Here is a 17,499-nt window from a genome sequence, read left to right as displayed (position 1 = left end):
AGTGCAACTAGATTATATAATACCTGAATGTAAGCAAATCATATGATATATAGGTGGTGTCCTTTAGGCCACTCTACCCCCTCCTGTTTGATAACTTTAAAACGGATGAGATCCCCAACCCTCAACCATATACATTCATGTATGGGACAAATAACTGATCAAATGAAATATAGGGGAAGTCCCTAGGGTCACCCCACCCCCTCCTGTTTTAGAACTTGGAAACAGTCGAAATCTCACCCCTAAACCATACTTATTCATGTATAGTACAATATGACTAATCAAATGAAATACAGGGGGAGTCCCTGGGGTCACACCATCCCTCCTGTTTGGGAAGTTTGAAACGGTCGTGATCCCCACCCCTAAACCATATTATATATTCAAATATGGGATAATATAATAAATCAAATGAAGTATAGGGGGAGTATTATAAGTAATAAATTTTTGGTCATTTTAACATAATTCATGATCTTTTTGACCCAACATTTTGCCTTTAACATCCACACATTTCCGGTCATTAAAGTGACATGATGATTAATTACTATCAAAACAACCCCTTCTTCAATACTTTCTAATTTAATCAAGGCTAATTAGTTGTTAGACAGCTGATATCTACCTGTTCAGGTGACAGGTAAACTATTTTCAGTACCGGACATCGTATTAATTGATCGGTCTATTCACAATTATTTTCTTACATTTCAGCGGTTTGTATCTAATTGATTTAGTCCAAAAGATTGAAATTATAAGAAAATAGTTTATCAACATGATTTGATGAAAAATTTAGAAAGGTTTTAAATAAAAAAATCGTCAGAACTACTTTGTATGAACTAGACCACGTAGTCGCATGTGCATAGGTGGGAAATTTAATTATTCATCCTACATTTCTCATGTTTCTTAGTAAATGCTAAAATTATCATTGATACCTGTATCTAACGTTCATTTCAAGTATTTTGTTGAAGAAATAACGTAGAAAGAGTTTTTTCAAGTCATGCTTTGTAAACGTACACGGATTTTACGCATCCGTTTATGGTCCATGTTTTACCATTGTCAACTCAACATCCGGTTTTAGAAAAATGTGATTTTAAAAACAAAAGTAAAGTTTTTGACAATGTCATTTTGCACAAATAAAGAGACTAATGCAGATATGAGCACGCTAATGTGCACACTTTGAATGTTCAATGCACTGCCAATTTAACAGTTTACATCTGAACATCAAATTCATATTAAATTTAAGTTTAAATTCGTTTTTTATAAAATCTAAGATCAATCATTGGAATGGCCATCTCATAGTACTTTTCATAAACAATATCAATAGATGACATCACCATTAACAGTACACTTGATGTCATGAACCCCCTATGAAATTTACGTACCCCTACAAATCCATATAGGGTCACCACATTAGGGTGTTTTTATAAACCAATCACAACGTGATAATTTACCCACAACTGGTGTGATAAAGAAAATATGATGGTGAAATTGCATATATTTTTTTGGTACAATTTATACAAGGCATTTTACATGATTTATAAAACAAGTGGTGCAAACTTAAGCATTGGCGCAAATGAGTTTTTGTGCAAAAGGATCCATTTTTTCAAAATATACTCCTTTTTCTTGACTCATTTATTTAACGTATATATTTGTGGCAGAGTAAAACTAGAATTTTTGTTTGGCACCCTCTTTCAGTGATACAAAAGAAAAATATAATTACAACTTACAAGCACAGGATAAGCACTAAACTCTATATACAATATAATAACAGTTGTACATGTTCCTAATGTGTGATTACAACATATATACATGTACATGTAATGTTTATGCTAGAGTATTTATATATTATAATATTTTTTTTTGTTTCATAGACTTATACCTCTAAAATTAGTTCTGTCAAATGAAAACAAAATAACTGCAAATCTCATGTTTTAATATTGAATACTATGGAACATAGACTTAAGTATGAAATTACTGTATCATTTACTGTCAATTTCAATTGTAAGTGATTACACAATATGTACAATGTTCATGTAATGTTTATGCATGAGTTTAATCATAAATATTTTTTTGCTTTACAGACCTCAAAAATTGTCATCATGATGCCCAGAATGAGAATGCCGGTTCGTCATATGGGACCACGTGGCATGCGTCCTAGAGGTCCACGTCCTGTCCCCCCACCAGGAATCAGACAAATGAGAGCTCCAGGAGCACCACCAATGCGTCCACGTTTAGCCCCACCACCCCAGCCGGTACCAGCACCATCTATAACAGGAAATGCCACAAATGATCCATCAACAGCTAACAAAAGGGTATTTGTTGGAAACCTTAACACAATAGCAATCAGCAAAGAAGAAGTGGAGAGAATATTTAGCATGTATGGCATTATAACTGGCATATCTATGCATAAAGGTTATGCCTTTGTGCAGTTTGCTTATGAACATGAAGCTCGAGTGGCATGTGGAAGTGAAGATAATAAGACATATGCAGGACAAAAATTAGGTATGTTGAATGAAGACAAAATAACTGCAAATCTCATGTTTTAATATTGAATACAATGGAACTTAGACTTTAAGTAAGAGATAACTGTGCCAACTACTGTCAATGCAGAATGCAGTAATTGCTTCAGATGGGTTAACTTTTGAATCACTGTATTGATCAATAACCTTTATAAATATAATATATGGCAAAAATGCATACATTTATTTTTGAAATACTATTTCTGATAAAACATTAGTACATATAACATATCATATTATTGTATAGCAATATAATATATCCCACAGAAAGTAACCAAAAGTTAACGTGCAATAAATTCTAATATTGCACTAGTTCAATAAATCTTCAAAATTCATGATGTCATCAACGACAAAATCTTAGTTTAAACCAATTTTTCCTTTTAAATATTATATTGCTATACAATAAAAGGGTTATTGCATGAATATTGGGTAATATTGTCCCTCGTAGAACATATATTGCACTCGCAAGCTCGTGCAATATAAAATTCTACTCGGGACAATATTCCCCAATATTCATGCAATAACCCTATATTATCAGATAATAAATACCTAATTTTACATGAAAACTTCATGTATGATCAGACTGCCATAAGTACAAGAAATGCAGTGTTTCTGAAATTCTTGACTAATCCAAAGGTCTATCTTCTGTAAGAGAATGCTAAGTTAGGAGGTCAGTCATGATTAATCCTAAAAAGGAGAACAAGACCTGGAGGACAGTGTTGTCCCAGGAAATTTTTAATTGACATAGAGGTAATTCTCATTAGTATCTAGTCACAATATCTTTTAGCATCGGGGTTATCCTAATTTTATTATTTAATCATTAATATCTTGATTTGATTAAGAAAGAAAGGATGCAAGGGAAATTGGTGGCCATGTATTTTATATGTGCAGTATGCATAGTGCAATGTAGTAAGTTGTTGATGAATAATAGATACACATAATTGAGAAGGTTTCATATTTTGTAGATTGCAATATTGCTTCAGAACCAAAGAATAAATCTACAGTAAATATAGGTGTAAAAAGGTACTTATCTTTTATGTCTTTAATTAATGAGTCAAGTAAAGGTTGAATATTCACTTAATACCAATTTAAAGCATTAAAAACGATAAATGTACATTGTAACTTTCTTGCTTTGGAAAAATTCATGTTCAGATGTCAGACACAATGTTCAGTTTTAAAAATGTCAACCCTTCAAATGTCATTGTTAAACAAAACAGCACAATTTATCACATTCTTTTGAAACGAATTGTAAATATACATTTAATTTTACAGACCTGCTGTAGCCTTACAGACAGTGAAAATGGGAGGCCCTGGATTATCTGTAGGACCTCCAGCTATGAAGAAAATAAGACAAGATTCCATACCCACAATTAAACGTACCTTGGTAGACCTGACAGGAAACGCAGCTAGTTTAGAGACAAAAAAGACTATCACACCAATCACAGCTAACTCAGCAGTAAGGAAAGGTAAGGAGATTGAAAAGGAATCATATCAACCTCTGTTATCATGGCTATTAAACATATCAGTAAAAAAAGTAAAAAAACACCAACCACAGTTATTAAACTCAACAAAAGATAGGCTCAAGTGACAAAAAATGCACAAAGCATGGTAATCTTAGCAATAAGAAACGTTAAGAGGCAAGACACACTTTCTTAACAGTATGTTATTACACATGTCTCTGTTTTTGTTTTATGTAGACTTTGTATTTTGATTAACAGTATGTGAATACACATGATATGATATATATATATACATGTAGGTTAGAAAGTTGATAAATAGTAAGTGATTACTCATTATATCTGTGTTTGATGTAGACTGGAGAGTTGATGAAATTGAAAATTAAAAATGTATTAATTCTTAGGCTTATAAATAATGGTTGTTTGAAAACCTAACTTTTAAAGCTGTACAATATGTTTTAGTTGCCACTAAAGATGTACTGATTTGTGGAAATTGTAAGACAAGTTTTATGAGTTTACACAGTCTGGCACAGCACAAGAAAGTTCCCTGTAAATTAAGGTTTGCCTGTAAATGCCAGAACGCTCCTGTTCCAGATCCTGGTAAGTTAAATAAACTTGTATAGTGCTTAAATTGCATAATTTTTAAAGAGTTCAATACTGTTTTGCCAGTGAGAAATTTGATAAATCATTACATCTTATATAAAAATGCCAGATTTTGATTGGTTGTGAGTCAGTGTATTTTTCACATATTTTCTAATCTTTTTCCGCATTTTATACAAATTTGCCTGTTTTTCACCACTGCCTGTGAATATGCCTCAAATTCCGCTCTCTGTCGTGGTATTTGCCATTTTCGATATTCCTTTTTTTATTGTCGAGTCTTTGACTTTTGTCCAAAAAGCGAGACATAGCAATCCTACATTCCGTGTCGTCCACAAATATTCGCTTTGGTTAAAGTTTTTGAAATTTAAATAATTTTCTTAAACTATCCTGAATTTCTACCAAACTTGGACCAACACTTACTTATGATCTTAAGATAGTATCCAGAAGTAAATTTTGTAAAAAAAAAATCCTGTTTATCCGTATTTTACTTATAAATGCAGTTAGTTTTTCTGACAGGAAACATTATAAGGACATAAAATATGTAAATAAAATAAAAAACGATATAAAGTAAAAAAATGAAAATAGATATGAAGATTTACTTAAAACTAAGGGACGACATCAAAAGATCGATGTAGGATAAAAAACTTAAATAGAATAGTTTGGGGGTGGGGGGTCAACATTGCTGCAAGTTTTGTTAATCTAAAATCGATTTTACATACATCCATATAGGTAAATCAATTTTTCCCAAATTAAGTTAAGAAGGGGGGTAGGGGGGTCAGCGAAAAAAACTATGTGAATTAAGTTTTTTATCCTTCATTGAACTTTTGATGTCGTCCCTAAATTTGAACACATTGATGATAAAAATAAATTATATCTTTATGAAAAACTTAAAAAAGATTGCAAACTAGAATCATTTAAATATATCTAATTTTCAGATAAGGAGATTAATCACTAAATTTAGAATAAGTGATAACTCCCTCTTGATTGAAAAGTGGAGATATTTTAAAATCCCAAGAGAGGAACAACTTTGTCATAAATGTAAAATACTGGAGGATGAGAAACATTTTTTACTCTATTGTGATTATAATAAAACTCTAAGAAATGCCTTTTTTCAACACATATATATCGACAATAATAACTTTAATAATTTAACTGAAGAAGATAAAAATCATTATTTATTAAATCCATCAACGCCTTAACAAACAAATAAGTTATGATCCTACTTGAAAAAGTCATTAGAACTGAGGGCAGGGGACTCTCAACAGCTTGTTTGTTGTTATAAATTTTGATGCTGTTTTTTTATTGTGTACATGTATGTTTGCTATATATGTATATATGTTTATTGTGTTAATATATGTTGGTCACAAACTGTAAAGTTTATATGACAATAAAATATTTGATTTGATTATATTCCATTATTCACTCTGTGGTTAAAGTTTTTAAAATTCTAATAATGTTCTTAAAGTATCCTGAATTTGTACCAAACTTGAACAAAAGCCTGTCTTTGATAAAAGCTAGTATCTAGAAGGAAATTTTGTTAAAAATTTTTTCTGGTTTTTCGTATTTTACTTATAAATGGACTTATTTTATCTTCCAGTTAACATTACAACTAGTTAAAGTTAACGTTTTTAAAACATTCATTAGATTCATAAACTATCCTAGATTTTTACTAAACTTAGACATAAGCTTCATACAATCAAAAGATAGTATCGAGAGGAATATTTTAATTATTTGTTTTCTCATTTTTGTTAAGCCTGTAATGAACAGCAAAAGTAGGCAAGACATTGGGTTCCGTGTAACCCTTACAAATTTTTCATCTTAGCGAAGTTCTTGCTGCAAAAATGATTCAAATCTTTCTCACTTTATCCGGATGATTAAGACAACATCGTTAAGCAATATTGATTGAGTTAAACCGAAAACTGTAAACAAAAATGTCAGACAACACGAAAACACAGCACCAATCTTGTGACATACATATTTCAAAAGACATCAATACAAATGAATGGTTAAATGATAGAATAACAATGATGTTTACACATAGATGTCATGACGTTACAAAAAGACAGCACTGACACGTATAAGTACATGTATAATATCTGTGGTACTACAATTTCTCTTCACCTGGACAGAAGTTTCAACGAAAATCTGTTCGGTGTAGTTAAAGAGATATATCATGTTATGGAGGGGTATTTGGAAAAATAGCTGTCTTGGGACAAATATCCCTCGCCTTGCAGCCCCCTTGACTGATATTTTCGCAAATACCATATATCTGTTTTTCAGTATACTTAAATTTTGGCAATTTTATTTATCTGCACATTTCACTGGTTTGAAGTATTTGCTGTAGATGTGCATGTGAATGCACAAATATCAAGAATATTTTGAATCAAGAATAAGTGGGTATATATGCAAATGGCTTTATATGATCTGAAACTTTCATCTGTCATATTTCCTTTGTCCTTGACCTCATTTTCATTACATAATTTTGGCATGAAATCTGTAAAGGTATCACTTGATCTGTTCAGTCATAATTAATGAATGATAAGTCTTCTACATAAAGGTATGTAGATAAATTGCAATTTAAACATGTCAGTTACATGTATATAAAATAGAAAGAAGTTTAAATGACACAAAAATCCCTTCACTTGAAATAAACATGGCAAAATCAAAGATAAAGGAACAGTTCTTTTATTGCTTATCCTTTATCTCAAAATCTTAGTGAGGCCTTGATATGAACATGCTTCCAATTCTCACATCTCACTACAAGTTCAGGATGCCTGCTAGCACAGGTTTGAATGGAATTCTTTGTAAGATGTAGATCACAGCATATATTTTTGTGTGTTAAAAGGACGGACATGGGGATGATTGGGTATTATATAAAAGTATATTTGGCTTAAAAGTGTATTATATTTGATGATTTATTGTTCAGAATCAACAGATCCAACGACTCTTCAATGTGGTACATGTAATGCAGAATTTTCAAGTTCATGGGCTCTAGTACAGCATTGTCAGGAAGAGCATAAAATGTCAATATTTAAGACGGTTTGTATACTTATTTCATATTTAAGAACATATTTTTAATTTTATATCATCTTATCCAATTCCACCCTTAAATTATAAGCACTGTAGTCTGTACTGTGATTGCATACATGTAGTATATATTCTAAAATATAAATTTCCCTATTTACTTCTTATTCATGACAAGATTACATGAATAATGGAAGAAAACATTTTACATGTTATTAATTATAATCTATCTACCAAGCCCAAGTATACAAGAGTAATGTCACAAAGTCTTTATGCTATAAAGTGAAAAACAACATGTTTATTTCATGCGTCCAAAGCGCTATTCTGGATTTACCTTCATCAGGAACGCTAAAACCCGAGGATGTATAAGTACCGAAACCGTTGAAGAGCTATATGACTAAAATACCTAAAATAAATAGCTAAATTCATCTAAAGTAAACTTTGCCTGAAGGAGTTGAAACCTTAGTTTCTTAATAATTTCGAAATTTATAAATGGACAATTTTAGAAAAGGTTTGTTAAATCATGTCAGTACCAAAGTACTGACTTCTGAGCTGATGATACCCTCAGGGACTATACAATATCATGTCATTGCCGAAGTACTGACTACTGAGCTGATGATACCCTCGGGGACTATATGATATCATGTCAGTACCGAAGTACTGACTACTGAGATGATGATACCCTAGGGGACTATATAATACATGAGATAAGTTACCCACATTGTCACATGATTAGTATTTACAACAGTTCATGTTTGGAAAAAAACCAAATGATTGTTCATTGATTAATAAGACATGTAAGACTACAAGTTTTATGCTGACTTAATAACATGCTTCAGATGTGTATTAAAAAAAACTATCTGCCTTTTATAATACAATTGGGAGATACATGATGAAGGAGACAAATCGAAACCATCCAGAAAAATATAGGATCATACAATTGAAGCTGACAAAAGGTCTCATACTATAACATGAATTTATCTAAATGTAAATATACAGAATTGATCACCTGAGCTACCAAAACTTATAATTTGAATAGAAACTTAATAGTGTTTGTAATAACGTAATAATAAACAAGCTATTAAAGAACCTTAAGCAACAGGACCGGATACCACACCGGCACTTATACTAAAAGAAGCAGCAAATGAGATGGCTCCCATCTTTATCAAACCAGGCCTCCATTCACAACAGTGAAATGCCAAATGACTTGAAAGAGGTGATTATAGTCCCACTTTTTGAAAAAGGAGAAAAACATATATCAGCAAATTATCTGCCAGTTTCACTTACTTCTATTTCATGTAATATTCGTGTACACAAAACTTCCACAGCTCTGACAGTCATCACATTTTTGGAACACATAAAATCTGAACAGACAATAGCATTGATTTACAGCTTGTAGATCTTGTGACACACAACTTGTATCGAAAATCAAAGTAATTGCCAGACAACTGAAATCATGGAAAGATCAAGTGGACGTAATCTTAGTAGATTTTGCAAAGGCTTTTGATAACTCCCCATGCTGCAGATTACTTAATAAACTTAACCACTGTGATATAAGGGACAAACACCTAAAATGGGTAAATAAAGGCAACAGTAATTTACTGTTGTTCAAAAGTCATAAATCGACTGAGAGAAAACAAATCTGGGTTACAAACTAAAACTGAGGGAAATACATCAACTATAAGAGGAAAACAACGAAACAACAGAAACACTGAAGTGCTTTCTTAAAAAACCTGTTACAACAAGTTGTAGTTGAGGGGTGAAAGTCCTCACTTGGAGATGTACTTTCAGGAGTAACACAAGTTACTGTGTAAGGCCTCTTGCTCTTCTTAGCATTTATTAATGACTTGCCAGAATCAGTTCATCATCCAACTGTCAATTTATTTGATCCTGAATGACTTCTTTTCCATCACATCAAGAAATTCCAGCACTAGAACACTGGGAAACCAAATGGCAGATGAAATTTCATTCAGAAAATGCACCATCATTTGCATTAGCACCAGCATTAAATTAAAAAAAGAAAAATACTACAGATTAAACAGCCACAATTTTGAAACTGTACCAACCAGTAAATATCAAGGAGCAAATTTCAGTGATGAAATACAATAGACACATCATGTTGATGTCACTGTCTAAAAAGCATCCAAATGCATTGAATTCCATAAACTCTGTGAATGTTTTGTTGGATAACCTGAAACTCAATTATTCAGACTATTCTGTTTATGTTTTAAAAATGTTCCACCTCATTGTTCATCTGAGTTTTCAAATTCATGGTACTTTAAATTATAACAAAAAGATAAGAAAAAATCTGATATGTTTACAAGTGCAAAGGAAAACCCATGATAGTAGACAAAAGGATATATACAAATTATATAAAGTGTTTAATGACATTTTTCCAATAATATAAAGGTCAAAATGACTACTGAATATTGCAGTCAAGTATAGGCTTGATTATTCAGAAGTAGAGAGGCATCATGTTTTTTTTTATCTGTGTTCACCTTTCAGGTTAGGTGTAAGATGTTTACATAAAGTAGGATACACTTGTTCAGTGTTCCAGCTAGGGTTCCAAGAGGACAGGGAGCTAAACATAAAAAAGGGCACTTTAGTATGATGTTTGATATTTCAAAAAGGGCATGTCGAACACTGTCTTATGGAAACTGCAAGGGTTTTAGCTAAGAGTTTTTATGTTTTTCATGTTGAGATGAAAATCAACCTTCTTTTGGCCCTTTTTGGGCAACAGTATTTAAGGGACCAAGGACATATATTACTAGCTCAGTCTTCCCTAAAAAAATTTGATACATGGTGGGTCTAAGGTTAAATTGCAATGCAGAGTGCAGCGCCATTATGTAGAATTATTTTTATTTCATTTGTGCATGTCGGTTAAAAAACTACACATAAATCTGCAATACCGTCAGAACAATATCTTACATTTTCTCCAGGAGCCAACCTGGATTCCAATTTTTTTTCCAAGGGTTCTGTAGAAAATGTTACGGCCCTGCCAGGGTATTTATACTACAGGTACAGTAATAGTCTTGAATGTTCTTATAAAGGCAATAATATATCATGTATATGTTTGAAATGCCTAATACATGCATATATATGTAGCTTGTTTCTGATTATGATAGAATTAATAAAGGAATTAATTAACCACATTGAGTGTTTCAGAATTAAAATCCATTTAACCATGACTGGTAAAGATATATTTGAATTCTATAAAAAAAATATATAAAATTTTTCTGATATAAAGGTTTGTTAATCATTTTAAACTCCAGATCTGATTCCATGTCAGGATTTGGCTTTACTTAAGTTTATTTATGGTTAGATCACCTTTACAGCTTTGTATCGTGTTTGGTTATTATGAAATATTGGCCTTTAGTACCACCTTAGAGACATTGATTGTTGAAACATGTCTCTGGAGCAGTGCAATGAGTACTGTCAATGTTATAACTACCACTGGGTGACTCTCAAAGATGAACTGTTAGTCCTTGAAGGTGTCACTTCAGTTACCACAACTTGGATATTGGCTTGACAATACAGATTGTTTGATTGAAATTTGCTTTTATAAGAGTTTGGAAATAATTTTAGATTAAGGAGTATATTTTCTTATATAAGCTGTAACTCCTTCTCCAGATTTGGTGAACATGATAATCTGATAGTTCCATGTACTCATGTTTTTCAATGTGATGTGTTTCTAAGTGGTCCTCTTACAGACATGCAAGAGCCTACTTTAATTTTGATTCATTGTTTATTGTTTCATTATTCATTTTACCGTTTTGTTAAACAATTCTCATAAATCAGAATCGGTTATAATTAGCAAATAAGCTATAAAGTTAACAGGAATTTAAAAAAAAATTTTTTTGGTTTTGAATTTATTGAATGCAAATAATATCTACACCTTCAAATATGTAATTGCTGATTATTTTTAACAACAGGAGGGACAAGGCCAGGGAGATGTTGCAACAGTAGAAGAAGTGGTTGAGGTAATTGAGCTTGAATGATACACAATGGTATATTGGGTGAGATAAATAAATAGGTTACAGTAAAACCTTTCATGAAAGGCATTCAAAGAAAAATCCCTGTAAAAAGCTACTTATATGAAGAAATATGAGACAAATATAGTATTTTTTAAACACTTTGCAATATAAGCACTTAAGTGTTATGTCATTTTGAATTTTGGAGATAAATATTCATTAATCTATGTATAAAATAGATTGCTGTTTATGATAATTAACATTCCCTAGCTATAAATGGACAGTTCTGCAAATTGATTTTGCACAATTTAATTTTTAAATAATTACGGTGTTAATCTATTATTTCATAAGGGGTAAAATGTGTAGCATGAAAATGATGAAACTAGATATTTGTGATTATAAAATTAGCATTCCACGACAGGTTTTACTGTAGTCCAGTGTGTAGAGTACATTACTAATTGACTGACAACCAAGCAAATGGTTATCCATTTTTATGCGTTACTATACTGCCACCACCTATCAAGATATAGTCTTCCTGTCTATTGGTCAAACTGAACTTGTATTATTTTTTAGACCTGCAAATTTTGTTTGCTATGATGCCAGATAGTTTTATCTATTATGTGATATTAAGGCATTAAATAGAGTTCAATAGTTCAAATGGTAATGCATTGTCAATTTTAGTTGGTTTTTGTCCAATGATGCCAATGTTTGCCAATTTTTAAAAGTGTTTTTTCTGGTGTCACACATCAACCTTATACTATAAGATTAGAGGAATATCCACACATTTTTGTTTATTTGTTTGATGGATTGTTTGATTTTTCATAGTATTAAACATGTTTAGAGGCAACAAGTACACATAGAATTGTTTGACCTCTGAAAAAAACCCAACATTCCTTTGATACTGAAAGGAGATGTTTCATCTTTTTCTGATAGTTAGGAAAACATATTTCAACACACTTTATGGAAAGGGAATAGAGGTATCATTATTAATACATTTCATTGCATCATTTGTTGTTTTTTCATGTTGCACTTTTTCAATCATATCATCATTTTTATGCACTACTCTATTATATTTCTACAACTAAAGCTGACCAATTACACTTAAAAATCTTTTTTAAAAGGTATGGTCACATAAAAAACACCATGAAAGTTGTCTTATGTTCTACAGATAAGGAATGAACAGCAACATATAAAAAATTGTTTTAGTAGCATTTTTATTGTAAAGAAATATTGACATAAGTTTTGTTATTCACATTAAAAAACTGATTTACAATTTTTCATTGATAAAGATCATTTTTGTTGATCTTTTTCAGAAATTTTTCATAGGAATAGATTTGCATAAATCTGAAATAATATTAGAATTTAATGACAATTTTACTTCTTATAAACTTATTTACTCTTTTTAATAATTAGAACTCAGCAGTTGGGTGGTTCTTAAAAATATCCATAGATATTGATCAGTGGTCATTATATTTTTATAGATTCCTTTTTTATCTGGAATTTTTAGCAGGACATAGGAGTAAATACTTTTTAAGAAATAGTTTGTGATATTTTTGAAAGATGATAATTGTATATTTTACTGTCTTATTGTTAATTTTTGTTGAACTATTTCTTTTTACAAACAGGAAGTTGTGGTAGTCCAGAGTGAAGGGGATGTGAATGGCCAATAGATGGTGAATGTGTACATATTTTTGGCACATCAGTAATTTTACTAGCTATCAACCCTATGGGACAATTATTGACCTTGGTTTGGGTGTAGAATTTGATGATCATAATTTTGAAATAAAACATTTTTGTAAATGACATACCCTAATATTCATCTGTAAAATAAACTGCACACAGGATATTTTTGTGAATCAATAAAGAAGTGGAGGTATCAGAAGATGAATTAGATAAATTGAAATTTTTGTCATTTATTATTGGATAATTACTGTACTGCAATCATGATATTTTTGTTGCCATCACCAATAAAATATTGTTATTCTGAGAGAGAAAAAGACACATCTGGGTACAGTTTAATACATTTTAGTTGTCTTTAATAAATGTTTTGTCATTATAAATTTAATGCATAATTTTCTCTGTTTTCCGATGTATTTTAAATAATAATATGAAACATTTATGGAACTATTAAAATTGGTATGCGACTCAAATCCTTTCTTGCTAATCTGATTATAGTCATGTAAATAAATGACTTACGGGATATTCAAATTTGGCAGCTGGTTATATTAGTTATGTAAAGAATTTAAAATTTAGTTATACATGCAGGTATACACTAAAATCAAAATGAGTTCTCATGGATCAATTATTATTTTAACTCATATTAATTATTCATAAAATAAGTAGTATTTATCAGACATCAACAATGATAAGGAGGAAATCTGGCCACATGCTTTGTTAAATGTTAAAACTGTTAAATATTGACAATGTAGATAATGTGATTGGTCTAAAATTGACTGCATATAATTAATATGTATGTTGATATTCATGTCAGTTGTAAAATGAATTTTGTAGTATTTGATGTCCAATAAATATTTTAGTCTATATTTTTGTTCAGTTATTACACTGGATGAGTCTTTATATCATTTAGTGGTTGTTTTTATCAATTTTTTGTCTTTAAAGGAAACAATAAATAGTACAGCTGAATTTCAACTTATTTACTTTTTTTCCTGGTTTTACTTAATACATACAGTTGGACGTGCAGTCTATTGTTGTATGCCCTAAAAAGGGTATTCTTGATGAAATAGATATTTCTTTGTTTCCAAAAATAAAGAATAATTTTACTGTTTATTTAAGATTTCTTCTTTTTAACAAATTCCATGGATATTTCAAGAATTTCAAAGTTGCAATTATGTACCATAACCTTTTTCTATCTACTCTAGTGATATGCATGTTTAAAGGCAAACCAGAAGGAGTAAAACAATCAAAGTTAAAAACAGTTGCAGAGTGCAATTGTGCATCATTCAAATATAAGTTTTATATATTTTTTAATGATATATTGGTACTTCTATAGGTTCCAACACATAGAGAGCCAAGTGTTAAATTTGTTAAAGTTTGAATTGTTTTACAATGTCTCACAGAATTCTAATATTACACGTTTGGATGATATTATTTTGTAATGCCCAAGTTGTGCTCTATTGAATTACTCATCTCAATTTTTTGTAAGTATTTGAAGGGATATGCCCTCCAACATTTATCAAAATGTGTGGCTGTTACCAAATTACTGTTATTGGTTATGCTGTATAGCAATAATCAATCCTATGGGTATTGGCGATTCTATTGAGTTGTTATTTTGGTGGACTGTTTTTAAAGTTTGAGCAGCTTTGTCTATAAGGAATGAATTGAATTTCATTAAAATTTAATTAGACTTTATTGGTGAAAGGGTTTCTTGAGTTTCAACTTCCTGTATTATTTTTTTCAAAACAATTTTTTTTCAAATTTGTTTTTTTTTTCATCACTAGGATTCAAACCTGTACTAAATGTTTAATTTAACACCAATAATGAAAGCTGGAGTGGTTACAGGATCATGAAGTCAGATGAATTTGAAAACATATCTTAGCAGTAATCTACTGGAAAGGCATTTATGAGAACATTGAATTGTGGTTAATTAAACAAGCCTTTTCTCATAAAGGTTCCAGTAGAAATGTCTTTTAAAAAAATATATATGTACATTTTTTTTCAAGGAAATTACAGCTAGGTAAAATACATTAAAGATTCCACAGAAGTATTTCAATCACATATCTCATATCATACTTATTTTGGTGAATCATGTGTGAGTAAAAGTTTTCCATAATCACTGTTGTTCTTGTATTGGTCTCCATATCAACTTTTATAGAGTGTAAAATACTTTTATGTTACAGTTGTTTTGACCATTTACTTAATAGAAAGTGTTCTCTTATATTGCAATTATCATATATACATGTGTACTAACGATATAAGAATTATCCCAATTAAGTCGATTACCTTGTGCTGAGTAAATAAACTAACAAGAGGAAAAAATGCAAACTTTTTATACCAAATATTTCATATGGGGTTGACATTTTATCAATTCTACATAATGCACAACTATAGGCCTATTACACCCTGCATCAATTTTATCAATCTATAAAGTGGACCTGCTCTCTTAATAAGTCTATTTTCTATTTATGGATTTTTACATGACTTCATCAATAATTTTTCATACCTCAGAAAAAAATCAATATACTATATATAAAGTATATCACTTTATGAAACATATAGTTACACATGATAATATCAGCAACAGGAATTTTAAAATAAGATAGATAGTATACAGCACATATTTTCTTTATACTAGGCATAAAAGGTGACAATGAACTAGTAAGAAATTTAACAGTGCCATGCATAGTTTGAAGCAATATCATCACAACCTGACCAAAAGTTGTCTTAAATTTTTTATTATTTATTGTTTTAAAAAGATTTCAGGATCAATAAGTTATAATCATGGATGCACAACATCAAGTCTCGCACCTAGAACAACTTGCATAAATCATGTTTTTTGAGTGTATCTGTTTTGTAGGTGTATATGAAAAGGAAAAGTTTAAATTGTGATCAACTATATGAAATCATTAACACAAAGTAGTTAAAAACATTCTGTAAAAAGCAACCTTTAATTCAATTTTTAATGTACTCTGTTAAGCATAACAACTAGATATATTGAAATAACATTTGTATAGTTTTTCCACAAGTTTCTTAATAATTCCATCAAGGCTACATCATTTCTTAAAGATCAAACTGAAAAATCCCTAACAAGGCAAACATAAACTGTCTGGTCAAACTTGAAGAAAAAATGCATTTAAAAGTATAAATGTATTGTCATGTGAAGAATCAGATTACAATTTTGTCAGTTAAACCGTAATCTTAATAGCTCAAAAACAATTATTTTTAAACCTGGTGAGTTTATGTTATAATATGATTAATATGATGCCAAAAAAAAAAAAGCTGCAAAAATATGTCAAACATTGAACAAATACCTTTGTGGTAAAACTCGTAGAAAGTTATTTTATACATCACCAATGCAAACCAATGAACTACTAGCATATGAAAGTTCAGGAAATTATCAATAGTGAGTTTAATCTTAGAAATCATCGATTGTTTTCAAAAATGACCGATACTATTAAAATAAGATAAGGACAAGGATAGTTTAGAAGGCAACCATTTAAGTATGCTATAATCTATCTACAGTTTCTATTTTGTAACTGCCCTAATTAACTTTTTAAACTTATGCATTTCGAAAATTTTGTTTTGAATATCACTGATAGGAAAAGATTTTTTAATTGTGCATGTCATGTTTAGGTTTTTAACATTTTTGAGGTGTGAGCCTTAACACGAGAAGCAAATCCAGTGCAGCAAAATTATAAAGGGTTTTCATGATTTTTTTCAAAAATATTTTTTCTGTATTTGTTAATTTTGTTTTGCATGGAAAAGGACTATTGAGAAAATGTATCAAATAAAATATCACCTTTGAATATAAAGTTAGTTAAATCTTTAATACCATTTTGTTCTTGGTATGGGCAAGATTTTTTTTACCTTTTATGGCATAGTTTTGATAATACCATAAACACACCTTATGTGGCTGCAAATCCTACAATTTTGATAACAGATAATAAATTCCTGTTTCTGTCTATTAATACTGAATAAAGTATTCAAATATGACAATACTACTACCTGTTTTCTACTGTTTTTACTCTTTAATAACTCCCTGTCTCTGTACTAGCCTGTTAATGGCAAAAGTGCCTGTAATAACATCACCATAACATTATGAAATAGTGCTTCCTTAACAATAATAATAAGGAACTGTTTGATAAAAATACACCATCATACAAAGCATACTCCAAATGATTATGTGTATTGATATTTTTTCTGATTTATACTTTAATTTGCAGGTGGAGATATTTTCTTTTGTTTTATTACTATTGCTTTGGA

At 30.4% G+C, this 17,499-nt stretch overlaps 2 protein-coding genes across 5 annotated transcripts in view; both read left to right on the top strand.

The window, feature by feature from the left end:
* Window positions 1–17,499, top strand: part of LOC143078934 (uncharacterized) — a 134,321-nt gene that overhangs the window by 97,795 nt on the left and 19,027 nt on the right. The window lies entirely within an intron of this gene.
* LOC143078931 (uncharacterized) overlaps window positions 2,073–17,499 on the top strand; it is a 31,545-nt gene continuing 16,118 nt past the window's right edge. The window contains exons 1-7 of one of the 4 annotated variants that reach the window (XM_076254003.1): window positions 2,073–2,490; window positions 3,473–3,530; window positions 3,780–3,973; window positions 4,427–4,564; window positions 7,491–7,603; window positions 11,521–11,568; window positions 13,185–14,100. In XM_076254003.1, the coding sequence (XP_076110118.1) occupies window positions 2,088–2,490; window positions 3,473–3,530; window positions 3,780–3,973; window positions 4,427–4,564; window positions 7,491–7,603; window positions 11,521–11,568; window positions 13,185–13,229 (999 nt within the window). In that variant the 5' untranslated portion in view covers window positions 2,073–2,087 and the 3' untranslated portion in view covers window positions 13,230–14,100. Of the gene's footprint in view, window positions 2,491–3,472; window positions 3,531–3,779; window positions 3,974–4,426; window positions 4,565–7,490; window positions 7,604–11,520; window positions 11,605–13,184; window positions 14,101–17,499 lie in introns of those variants that run through there. The other 3 variants (XM_076254004.1, XM_076254005.1, XM_076254002.1) reach the window with 3 other exon arrangements.

The sequence above is a fragment of the Mytilus galloprovincialis genome, chromosome 6, assembly GCF_965363235.1.
Source record: "Mytilus galloprovincialis chromosome 6, xbMytGall1.hap1.1, whole genome shotgun sequence".
NCBI lineage: Eukaryota > Metazoa > Mollusca > Bivalvia > Mytilida > Mytilidae > Mytilus > Mytilus galloprovincialis.
This window is presented reverse-complemented; position numbering and strand designations above follow the sequence as displayed.